This window comes from Lactuca serriola, chromosome 3 (genome assembly GCF_051521515.1).
Source record: "Lactuca serriola cultivar US96UC23 chromosome 3, Lser_US96UC23_V15, whole genome shotgun sequence".
NCBI classification, from domain to species: domain Eukaryota; kingdom Viridiplantae; phylum Streptophyta; class Magnoliopsida; order Asterales; family Asteraceae; genus Lactuca; species Lactuca serriola.
This window is the reverse complement of record NC_136410.1, coordinates 225761033-225773353: the sequence shown is the minus strand read 5'-3', so window position 1 is coordinate 225773353 and position 12321 is coordinate 225761033. Positions and strand designations below refer to the sequence as shown.

Genomic DNA, 12321 nt, shown 5'->3' with positions numbered 1-12321 from the left:
ATTATGTCATGTCATCTCTTGTCTTGTCTATTTATTTTTTACAAAGGTATACACACATGTAACATCCTAATTTTATTATATAGAACATCCAATTTTAACATTGAGTTTACTGTTTTCGAAAATAGGATCATAGTTACCGATTAAAAAGATGGAAACAAGAACCAAACACAACATCAAAAAAAAAAAAAAATCGAAAACAACATTATACATCCAAATTATAAGTATTCAACGAAGAACCATACGAATGAGTAAAAGCATAAAAAAATCGAAAACAATATCAAACTTACAAATTAAAAGGATTTAAGGAAGAAGTACATACATTTATTCAACTAATCAGATTGATGGGAAGGTTGAAGTTTTTTTGCGTTTGTTTTCTGCGGTGTAGTTATGACATAATGTTTGTGTAAATCGATTATTAAAAATGTTTGAAATATATACACAATTCAATATGACGAAAATTAGCAGGTAATCAATTGAAATCCCATTTAAACTTAAAATAGAAGATATGATGCTTCAAAGTGTATTGGTTCATAATAATATCCGAAACTTTTGAAATTTGAAATTAATAATTTCCGAGATTTCAACATATAATATATTTGGAAAACAATTTTGAATGAAAATAGAGCCTAAATTTAAGGTTTACATTAATAAGGAACCGATTTTGTAGTTATAAGTTTGGAAAGAATTCAAGTATCATTTTCATTCAATTCCTACATTTAATTTCCTAGTATAACGGGTTGACTTCTTGTTTGATCAAGGTGACGTAAGAAAATTGATCTAAGGGTGTAAAACCTATAAAGAAAACAAAATCAACGGCTCAGATTGTTTTAGATAATGTCATAAGGTTTCTCTTTTAATAATATTTAGAGATTATAGAAACTAAAACAAGAACCAATTTTAACATCATAATTTCATTATATATAATATCGAATTTTCACATTGAGTTTACTGTTTTCGAAAATAGGATCATAGTTACCGATTAAAAAGACGGAACCAAGAACCAAACACAACATCAAAAAAAAAAAATCTAAAACAACATTATACATCCAAATTATAAGTATTCAACAAAGAAACATACGAATGAGTAAAAACATATAAATTTGAAAACAATATGAAACATATAGATTAAAAGGATTTAAGGAAAAAGTACATACATTTATTCGACTAATCCGACTGATGGGAAGGTATAAGTTTTTTTGCATTTGTTTTCTGCGGAGGAATTATGACATAATGTTGGTGTAAATCGATTATTATAAAGGTTTGAAATATATATACAAGTCAATATGATGAAAATTAGTAGGTAATCAATTGAAATCCCATTTAAACTTAAGATATCGTGCTTCAAAGTGTATTGGTTCATAATAATATCCGAAACTTTTGAAATTTGAAATTAATAGTTTCCTAGATTTCAACATATAATATATTTGGAAAACAATTTTGAATGGAAATAGAACCTAAATTTAAAGTTTACATTAATAAGGAACCAATTTTGTAGTTGTAAGTTTGGAAAAAATTCAAGTATTATTTTCATTCAATTTCTACATTTAATTTCCTAATATAACAGGTTGACTTCTTGTTTGATCAAGGTGACGTAAGCAAATTGATCTAAGAGTGTAAAAACAATAAAGAAAACACAATCAACAGCCCAGATTGTTTTAAATGATGTCATAAGATTTCTCTTTTAATAATATTTAAAGATATCATTTGAATACAAAAGATTCTATCTAATAAAATAACTATATACATAGTTGGTTCATCAACCTCACAAAATGGCAAGTACATTAGATAAAGAGGCCAAATGGTCCATCTCATCAATTTTTAGTTGTCTAGCAATTCATCATAAATCAAGAATTAACAATTTGCAATAGTTAATTTCTCTTGAAGCTTCGCAATCCGAGCCTAGAAATAAATATTAACCACAGAAATAAATATTAACCACATAAATGTCCAGAAAACACCCAACGAATTATCCTCTTATTCTAAAAAAACATTAACCCTTTATGTTATGTTATTTTTGCGTCTCTTAAAAACATAATATTTTCTGATTTTGGTTAAATTAATGTTTCACAACCGGATACCCTAAGAAAACCTATTACATAGCCTAAGTGAAATTAAGAAAGATTACATTACATTATTAATTTAAAAAGTATAAAACTTATGTTGATTAGCAATTACACTTTCTAGCAATTTGGGCATCACAGTTTTTAGCAAAATGACAAAAAATTTCTCCGAGAAAAAGTTACAGCTTCTAGAAATTAATAATGTCATGTAATCTTTTTAAATCCATAGCAAATGTTTTTTTTATCGTCCTGATGCAAAAAAATAATGGTTTTAATATACATAATAATAACATAATGGGTTTTTTTTTAACATTGGGGATAATAAGTTGGGTTTTTTTCTGACTAAAGCCCAAGAATTTTGTGGATCAAAATCAAAAACTTTAAAACATGAAATTTTGATTACCTTAAAAGGTTTGGAAGTACGGATAGAAGGATCCAACTCTAAAGCCATTGAATAAGAATCCCCGGCTTCCTCAAATTGTTCCATAGCCATTAAAGCATCACCCTTACACATGTATGCCTACACATTTAGAGTCCCAAATCTATCATAAATTAAAAATCATAGTTCATAAATCCATAATAACTAATTAACTAACCTCATGATATTTGGGAGCAAGAGTAGAAGTTTCTATGGCATCTGCAAGAGCATCAATCGCCTTGTTCATTCCCAATCTTGCAATAGACCTGGATCAGACCCTGTTAGATCACACAAAAAGAATGATAATCTAATTATTTGGTGAAAGATAGACTAGGGCATAAAGTTTATAGATATCTAAGCATCACTAACCTGTCTTTATATATGTAGTGAAGTCCACCAATTGGATTCAGATTGATTGCCTGCAGCATGATCATCATAAAAAGTGAAAAAACTTGATTGATTATGTAATTTATTGACAATGGTGAGTGGTGAGTAGATTTGGAAATGAATTTTCTATGCTAATATGAAGTAGAGCAGCTGTAGAACTAAAATTCCACATCAAAAATTATGAAAAATGCAACGCAACATTTCAATTTCCAACAATATCTACATGAATTTTGCAGTTTGAACATAGTTTTGACCAACTAACCTCAGATAACAAAATCTCAGCCGTGGCGAAATCACCATTCTCAATCTCAATCTCAGCTCTTTTCCTCATGGAAAGCGCCTCCAGACTCGTCTTCCAATCCCCCGAATCGTGACCTGCTACAATTGCCATGATATCAGCAGCACGAGCAGCAGTGGCGCAGTGATTCACATAAGTCGGGCCCGGTAGGACTACGAGGTTGGGTCCAGCGCCGCATTTACCCAAACAACCGCAGGACTTGACGGTGATATTGGGTGGATTGATGCCTGAGAGGACTTGGAGGGCCTCCGTTGATCCTTGTCGCCGGCAAGGTTTGTTTGTGCACACCCTGATCTCTTTGGTCTCTGCTGATATGGCGTTGAGCGGTTTGAGTGCTTTGATTCTAGTAATTGTAGGTGGAGTGGTGGCGGTAGGTGGTGGAAATGCGGAGGGATTGAGGGTTTGGATAACGCCCACGCCACCAGTCATTTTCTTCCCGCTACTGATTTCCGGTCAAAACATGCTCAACATCTCGGATATAAATTACAAGGTGCTTATAGTGAAGGTATATTCGTCAAATGACCGTTTCTTTAATTGCATTTAACAAAAAATTTAGATAAAAAGCCCTTATTTTCAGAGAAAGTTTGTGATATAACAAAAAAAAAAGAAAAGGTTGTTTGAAGAAAATGATCAAGAAAAAATGGATTTTGGAAAATGACCAAAGGATCCGCATAGCACTCTCTGCGGATCTATTAGCTGCTTTGCGGATCCGCTATATCTCTGCGGAATTGCTGTTTTTTTATTTTTTTTCGTTTTTTTTGTTTTTTTTTCGTTCATTTTCGTTTATTAATATATATATTTTTTAAATACACTAATACGTTATGTGATTATATAAATAATTTGACAAAAAAAATGTTAAAAATAATGAACTTATATTCGATATCAGTCCACATAACTGTTTGGGAATCCACAGAACCGTTATCAACGGATCAGTGTACACCTCTACAAGTCAGTATACACCCTCTGCAGAACCATTAAATGCTCTGCGGATCATCTACAGCTATGCGGAATTGCTGTTTTTTGATTTTTCTTTTCGTTTTTTTTTTGCGTTCATTTTCGTTTATTAATATTAATTTTTTTAATACACTAATACCTTATGTGATTATGTAAATAATTTAACAAAAAAAGGTTAAAAATAATAAACTTATGTTTGATATCAGTCCACAGAACTCTTTGAGAATCCACCCTCAGCGGATCCATTAAAGCCTGTGCGAATCTAGCTACAGCTCTGCGAAATGTTGGTTTTTTAATTTTTTTTTAATATTTTTTTTGTTTTTTTTGCGTTCATTTTCGTTTATTAATATTATTTTTTCTAAATACACTTATACTTTATGTGATTATTATGTAAAAAATTTGACCAAAAAAAATGTTAAAAATAATGAAATGTTTTATGTAATACGTTTGCTGCTAATATATGTTTTTCATGTATTTGTACTGTTTTGTATTTTATGTTTTATGGAATAAAGTAAAAGTTAACTCGACTGGTTTTGTAAATAACCTAATACAAACAAAATACATATAAATAACGTAATACAATAATCAGTGTACACCTTTGCGGATCAGTGCACACATCTAAGGATCGGTCTACACCTCTGCGGATCAGTGCACACCTCTAAGGATCGGTGTACACCTCTGCGGATCAGTGCACACCTCTAAGGATCAGTGTACACCTCTGCGGAGCAGTGTACACCTCTAAGGATCAGTGTACACCTCTGCGGAACAGTGCACACCTCTAAGGATCAGTGTACACCTCTGCGGATCAGTTATAGAAGTTATAGACGTATTTAAGTGGTTATTTGTGAGTTTGTGAGTTTCAATTACTAGTAGAAGTTGTTTTTTCGTTGTGTTTGTAGAGAGTGATTTGTAAAATGAGTTTTGTTATTTTATGTACGGAGGGTCGTGGCAGTTAGTTAATGGAGTTGAGGTTTACGTTACAAATAATGTGAAAAACTATGGTTTAAATCTTCCTCCTAACATTGACCATGAAATGTTATTACAAATGGTTAGAAGTAAGGTGAGTGTGTTAAATAGTCATATATGTTTGTCTTTTAAACACCCGGAGTTAGGATATGTCATGAAACTAATGTATTTCAATTGAGACATGTAATTAGGTTATTTATATGCATCGGTTTGTATTACGTTATTTATATGTATTTTGTTTGTATTAGTGTATTTAAAAGAAAATTTAATATAAATAAACTAAAATTAACGCAAAAAAAACGGAAAAAAAACTTTTTTTGTCAAATTTTTTACATAATAATAACATAATGTATTAGTGTATTTAAAAAAAAATAATAATATTAATAAACTAAAATTAACGCAAAAAAATGAAAAAAAAAATTAAAAAAAAGTAAATTCCACAGAGGTGTAGCAAATCCGCAGAGGGTGCTCTGCGGATCCTTTGGTCAAAAATTAAAAAAAAAAAAAAAAAAAAAAAAAAAAAAAAAAAACTACATTCCGCAGAGGTGTAGCAAATCCGCAGAGGGTGCTCTGCGGATCCTTTGATCATTTTCTGAAATGTGTTTTTATTTGGTTATTTTCTTTAAATCACCTATTGTTTTTGGTCATTTTCTGAATTTTCTCTTATTTTTATTAAAAAAACCAAATTAATGATAAGTGTGAAAGTTATTTAATTTCAAAATTATCTTTTGAATAAAAATTAACATTCTTTGTTGATGCAAAATTAATTATAAGTTTAAAACTACTAATTCTAGAAAAGTTGTTCGAAATTTCGAAATTAGTGAATTTTGAAATAAATGTTTTGTACTCTATATAATGAGGTAAGTAGTATGATCGATCCAAAAATACTTTAGGCCCGATACTAAAAAAGCATTAATATCCTTATGGTAAATCAACATAAATTTTATTAGAAAAAATCATTTTACGAAATGTAATACTAGTTTGGAAAAAGGTGAGCTTTAAGTTATTATGAATTTCAATTTTCAAAGCAATGAAGAGTGAAATTTAAGGTTGCGCAAGGGAGAGATAATGATTTAAAAGGATAACATATTTTTTGATTTGTACATATTCACTGAGTTTTTTTTTGTCCATATTTTCCCATTGAAGTTGTTGACCTTTTCAAATAACATCCTTATGACCTGCTATCAGATGTTAAGCCGGTTTCTAATGTATTTGACATCTTCGACAATGCTCCAGTCATCTTCTTCGTAGAGTCTCCGGCGTTCATGATTTTTCCGACGAAGATGAACAAACATAAATCAGATATGGTTCATCTTTTATTATCCTCTATCTTTTTCTTATCTTTTCTTATGAACTCAAGATCTATAATGAGTAGAAAAGAGGGATAATTGCCGTATATTACCCTTTGGGTATTGATCTGTATTTATATATTGACAATACAAGATAAGAGATAATAACAAACTAAATCCTATCTTTACAACAGTTACATAGTCAAGCTAATCTATCTCTTATCTACTATGGAAGACGTTTACATTCCCCCTCAATCTTAACCGCCACAAGGTTGAGATTGTGTTTTAGATGTTCCAGCAGGTTCTTAGTCACATGCTTAGTTAATCCATCAGCTATTTGATCTCCAGAAGATATAAATCTGACATCAAGAGCTCCCATTGCCACCTTTTCTCTAACAAAATGAAAATCCACTTCTATATGCTTTGTACGAGCATGGAATACCGGATTTGCTATTAAATATGTTGCACCGAGATTATCACACCACAAAACCAGAGGCCTTGGTTGTCGAACACCTAACTCTTTTAGTAGAATCTTCAACCATATTGCTTCTGCTGTACCATTTGCAAGTGCCTTGTACTTAACCTCTGTACTTGACCTTGACATTGTAGGTTGCTTGCGTGAACTCCAAGAAATCAGATTAGGCCCAAAAAATATTGCATAGCCACCTGTAGAACGGCGATTGTCCAAACACCCTGCCCAATCTGCATCCGTGAAGATCCTTAAGAGTGTTGAATTTGAATGCCTAAATCTGAGTCCTGTATTTATTGTGCCCTTTACATATCTTAGAATTCTTTTGACTGCCTCCCAATGAATGTTCGTTGGTTTTGAGAGATATTGACACACTTTGTTCACCGCAAAGGAAATGTCTGGTCGTGTCAATGTAAGATATTGAAGGCCTCCAACAATGCTTCTATATTTAAACGCTTCTTCATTATTTAGTGGTGTTCCATGATCTCGATAAAGTTTTTCCGTTACTGACATCGGGGTTGAAATGCTTTTACAATTCTCCATATGAGCACGATGTAGGAGGTCAGTGGCATACTTGTGTTGCATAAGAGTGATTCCCCCGGAATTGTGAAGAACTTCAATCCCGAGAAAATAATTTAACCGACCAAGATCTTTGATTGGGAAAGAAGCAGATAAGTCATGAACAAGTTTGTCAACTACTGAAGAAGATGACCCTGTAATAATAATATCATCAACATACACTAGTATATAGATAGTGATATCTTGATGATGAAAAACAAATAATGAAGTGTCTGCTTTAGAGGATTTGAAACCAAGATGGAGCAGCTTGTTACTGAGTCGAGAAAACCAAGCTCGGGGAGACTACTTGAGTCCATAAATGGATTTGTGCAATTTACACACATAGTGAGGCCGTCGGGAATCCTCAAAGCCAGGGGGCTGCTGCATATAGACCTCTTCATGTAGAAAACCATGGAGGAAGGCATTACTCACGTCAATTTGGCGAAGAGGCCAACGACGTGAAACAGCTAAGGCGAGTATCAACTGCAGCGTAGCAGATTTAACCACATGGCTAAATGTGTCCAAATAATCCACACCATATTGTTGTGTAAAGCCTCGGGCTACCAAGCGAGCTTTATGTTTGTCAATAGTTCCATCAGGGTGTTGCTTTACTTTAAATATCCATTTACAACTGACTATATTAACACCCGGTGGTCGAGGAACTAACGAACATGTTTTATTGTGTTGCAGGGCAGCAAATTCGGCTTCCATAGCTTGTTTCCAAGCTGGATTGGATAGAGCACTGAGGTGTGAAGTAGGAGCAGCTAGAAAAGCTCGTTTGTGAAGATCATAAAGAACCGTTCCATCTGTAAATTTGCGTGGGAAGGATTTACCAGCACGGCCTCGTGTTTGAACACCTGGTGGAGGCGAGGGAGGAGATGCATTGACCGGAGGAGTGACAATAGGGCTATCAACCTGAGGCTGAGATGCAACAGTGTTATTAACCTGAGGCTGAGCTGGAGCAGTGTTATCAACCGGAGGCTGCGCTGCAGTAGTGTCCGTGCTACCTGGATTGGGTTGGTTCTCATTCACGAGATTGATGTCAGCACTTGATGGAGATGGTGAATGCACAGGCTCATTAGATTGATAAAAGACTGGTAATGCGGTCGATGTCGGAGCTGTAGCTACATCACAAGTGTTAGACAAAAGCAAGGATAAATCATATCTATTCATATGGTCATTTAAAATTTATGGTTCATGTTGTGGGAGGGACATAATTGAAGATGAAGACAAGGGTGTGGTGGCACCAGAACCCGCAAAGGGAAAACAAGATTCATCAAAGACGACATCTCGAGAGATATAGATACGCACTGTAGTCTGATCTAAACATTTGTAGCCTTTATGGATGGAACTGTATCCAAGGAATGTGCACATTTTGGAACGAAACTTAAGTTTTCGTGAGTTGTATTTGCGAAGGCTTGGCCAACAAGCACAACCAAAACTACGGAGAAACGAGTAATCAGGTTTGATTTTGAGAAGTCGAGTAATAGGTGACACATTGTTGGTTGTGCGACTTGGCAATCGATTGATAAGATAGCAAGCTGTGAGGAAAGCTTCATCCCAAAAACGAAGGGGAAGGGATGAGTGAGCTAACAAGGCTAACCCTGTTTCAACGATATGACGATGCTTGCGTTCAGCTATACCATTTTGTTGTTAGGTATGGGGACATGACACACGATGAGATATACCAATTCGTTGAAAATATTGGTGAAGTTTGTGATACTCTCCTCCCCAGTCAGATTGAACAGTTCGGATTTTTGTATTTAGAAGACGTTCAACATGGTTTTGAAAGATATAATAAATTTGTTCAACATCAGACTTATTCTTAATGAGATAAATCCAAGTGTAACGACTATAATAATCCAAGAAGCTAACATAATATTTAAAACCACCACTCGAAACTTGAGCTGGTCCCCAAACATTCGTGTGGACAAGCTCAAGAGGAGATGAAGTAACATGAACATAAGTTTTGTAAGGTAATTGATGACTCTTAGCAGGTTGACATGCATCACACACAGAAAACTTATTATCAAAAAGACACCCTAACTTATTCGACTGCAAAATAGACTTGGTTATTGTAGAGGTGGGATGACCAAGCCGTTGATGCCATTAGGAAGACGAGACTCTAACACTGGATGATGCATGGTGAGGAGTACGAACGAGTGGCACCAGGTAAAGCCCGCCTTTGCTCTTACCGAATAGAAGAATTCTCTTCATGACCTTGTCGTTAACAAAAAAGGCATGTTTATGAATTTCTATAAAAACATCATTATCAGACACAAGTTTATAAGCAGATAATAAATGCTTGTTGATATGAGGAACATGAAGGATATTTTTGAGATTAAGAGATGTGCCTAAACCAGAAATTTTTGTATGACCAATATGAGAGATAGGCAAACCTGCTCCATTTGCAACTTGAACTTGGTCCTTGCCCTAATATCTTTCTTGATTGATAATGAGCCGATCAAGATCACTAGTGAGGTGGTCTGTAGCACCGGTATCAACATACCAAGTTGGATCACTATTGTAATGATTTGTGATGGCACTGTTTCCTCCACGGTATTCTTCAGATTGATACGCATGATTGAACCTGTTTTCCATGGTGTCTGCATATCCAGTCATCTTCTGGTAGTATTCTGATGATGTGAGATCTCTTTTCTTAGTGGTGGACAATTGAGTGCGAATCTGAATGGTATTGCCCTTGTGTTGAGCAGAGAATATCGTGTGGAGTGATTTCCACAATTCTTGGGATGTGTTGGTGCATCAAGTGAGCTGGGCGATTACATCTTCAGTCATGGAGGATAGGAGAGCTCCGATGATGGCTTGATCCTGGACAACCCACGTATTGTACAGTGGGTTATCGATTTCTCTTGCTTCAGCACCTGTTCCGGTGGTGACCTTGGCGGCAGGGGCGGCTGTTTTTCCATCAAGGTATCCAAACAATTGAACACCTTTTAGAATTGGAACAACTTGAGCCTTCCATAATAGGAAGTTGGTTCTGGTCAATTTGCAGGAGATGGCTGTAGCAATTTTGGAAGAGTTGATATGGGAAGTCATGATGAAGGCGTAGATAGCAGATGAAGAAGAAGAGAAAAACTCAGAAGCCCTAGGATTGGCTCTGATATCAAGTAGAAAAGAGGGATAATTGTCGTATATTACCCTTTGGGTATTGATCTGTATTTATATATTAACAATACAAGATAAGAGATAATAACAAACTAAATCCTATCTTTACAACAGTTACATAGTCAAGCTAATCTATCTCTTATCTACTATGGAACATGTTTACATAATGAACACACACATACATACACATCAGATGAGTGTATGTGTGTTGTTTCAAAATCAAACATGAATACATCTGAAAGTCGCTCCAATAAACCCAAATTTGATGTTCAAGCAAGAACACATACATACGAACACTTCTGGAGATCGATTGATTTCTGTGAAGAAGATGAACACACATACACACATCGATTTTTGATTTCTGTGGAGAAGATGAACACGATGAACACACACATACCTTAAAGATTATTTGATTTCTGGGAAAAAGATGAACACACACATCGTTATTTGTTCAAGAACATACATCGATCAGGGAAAATAAAAATGGAACTCGAATCAGTTCAAAACATGATTTTTGTTCAAGAAGACACATCGGTCAAGAACACACACATCAATTTTCAGATCTTCAGATATCTTTATTCAATTTTCAGATCATAAAACCTTTTTTCTCATTTTGATTTATGAACCTAGAACTCGAATCCAAACACACACACACACACATGAACTTAAATGTGAATTCGAGTTCATACTAGAAATCAAAGAAATCGAGCTTTGGAATTTTTGATGGTGTTAGATCTTGGTTTTTGATAGTTTTCGTGTTTAAATTCACAACCCCTTCATCTTCACAACCCTCCTTTCTGTCGAAATTGACATATGAGTTCTTGGGTGTTTGTAACCAAAAACTCCAGATCTGCTATGGTCTTCTTCCATGAAAAGCCATGAACTTGGAACTCTTCAAACTCGTTGGTTTTTAGAGATGAAAAAGTCACCGAGAAAGTCATGTTTGGCCGGAGAGTCGCTGAAGAAGATGACTGGAGCCTTGTTGGAGCTCACAAGAACACTGGAAATCGGCTAAACCTTCTATAGCAGGTGATAAGGATGTTTTTTGAACAGTTCAAAAAACATCCATCGATCACGTAATTCTATAGCAGGTCATAAGGATGTTACCCTTTTAAGTAATTATTCTACCAAATGAATATTTTTCCTCTTTTAATACGATGACTCTAGTTCATAAGTCAGAGATGTATCTCATGAAATCCCTTGGAGGGGGTTGTTCTATCTACGCGGCGAGACTCGCAAAAAAAGGGGCAACAATAATTCGCTTCTCACAATGTATTATTAAGAGTACTTTAGGTGATTAGGAGATTAATTATCGGTTCGTTACTAAATTAATATTGTTCTTTTCATGACAATTAAGCAACTAATTATCATTGGAAGAAATGTAATTGAAGTGGGTTCTTCGTTTAAGAATACATATTCTATATTATATTTTGTCCACTAAACTTTTTCTTTTCCTTAAAGTGGTATACTCTATCTAAATAACATACAAAATATAAGTGCACTAATGATTTTATTTGATAAAGAGTTTTAGAAATAAGAACAATATTATTGTTTTGAAACTAAACTTTTGTATAACTTTTTTGGTCAAAAATTATCTTAAGGTGTATTAACCAAATTTGTCAATGTGATGTGATGTTTTGAAAAAATATTCAAGATGTTTGATGTAAAATATGAAAATGTTAAAGTTGCGCAAAAGTTTTAAGATGTTTAAGATACATAAAAGTACTAAGATGTCTAAGATGTGTAAAAGCTTTAAGATGTTTAAAAGTAAAATTTGAATATCCGATTGATGATGT

At 34.1% G+C, this 12321-nt stretch overlaps 1 protein-coding gene across 2 annotated transcripts; it reads right to left on the bottom strand.

Moving 5' to 3' along the window:
- Positions 1-1650: 1650 nt before the first annotated feature.
- LOC145093643 (tetratricopeptide repeat (TPR)-containing protein) lies at positions 1651-3656 on the bottom strand. Of its 2 annotated transcripts, none has more exons than XM_079031838.1 (5): positions 3128-3652; positions 2848-2897; positions 2657-2744; positions 2464-2580; positions 1651-1899 (listed from the first exon to the last, which is right to left on the bottom strand). In XM_079031838.1, exons 1-5 carry the CDS (start codon positions 3590-3592, stop codon positions 1852-1854), a joined length of 768 nt encoding a protein of 255 aa, XP_078887964.1. In that variant the 5' UTR covers positions 3593-3652; the 3' UTR covers positions 1651-1851. The 2 variants fall into 2 exon arrangements, with proteins under 2 accessions (XP_078887964.1, XP_078887965.1); XM_079031839.1 differs by lacking the exon at positions 1651-1899 and adding an exon at positions 2107-2309 and having other exon boundaries at positions 3128-3656.
- Between the last annotated feature and the right edge of the window lie 8665 nt (positions 3657-12321).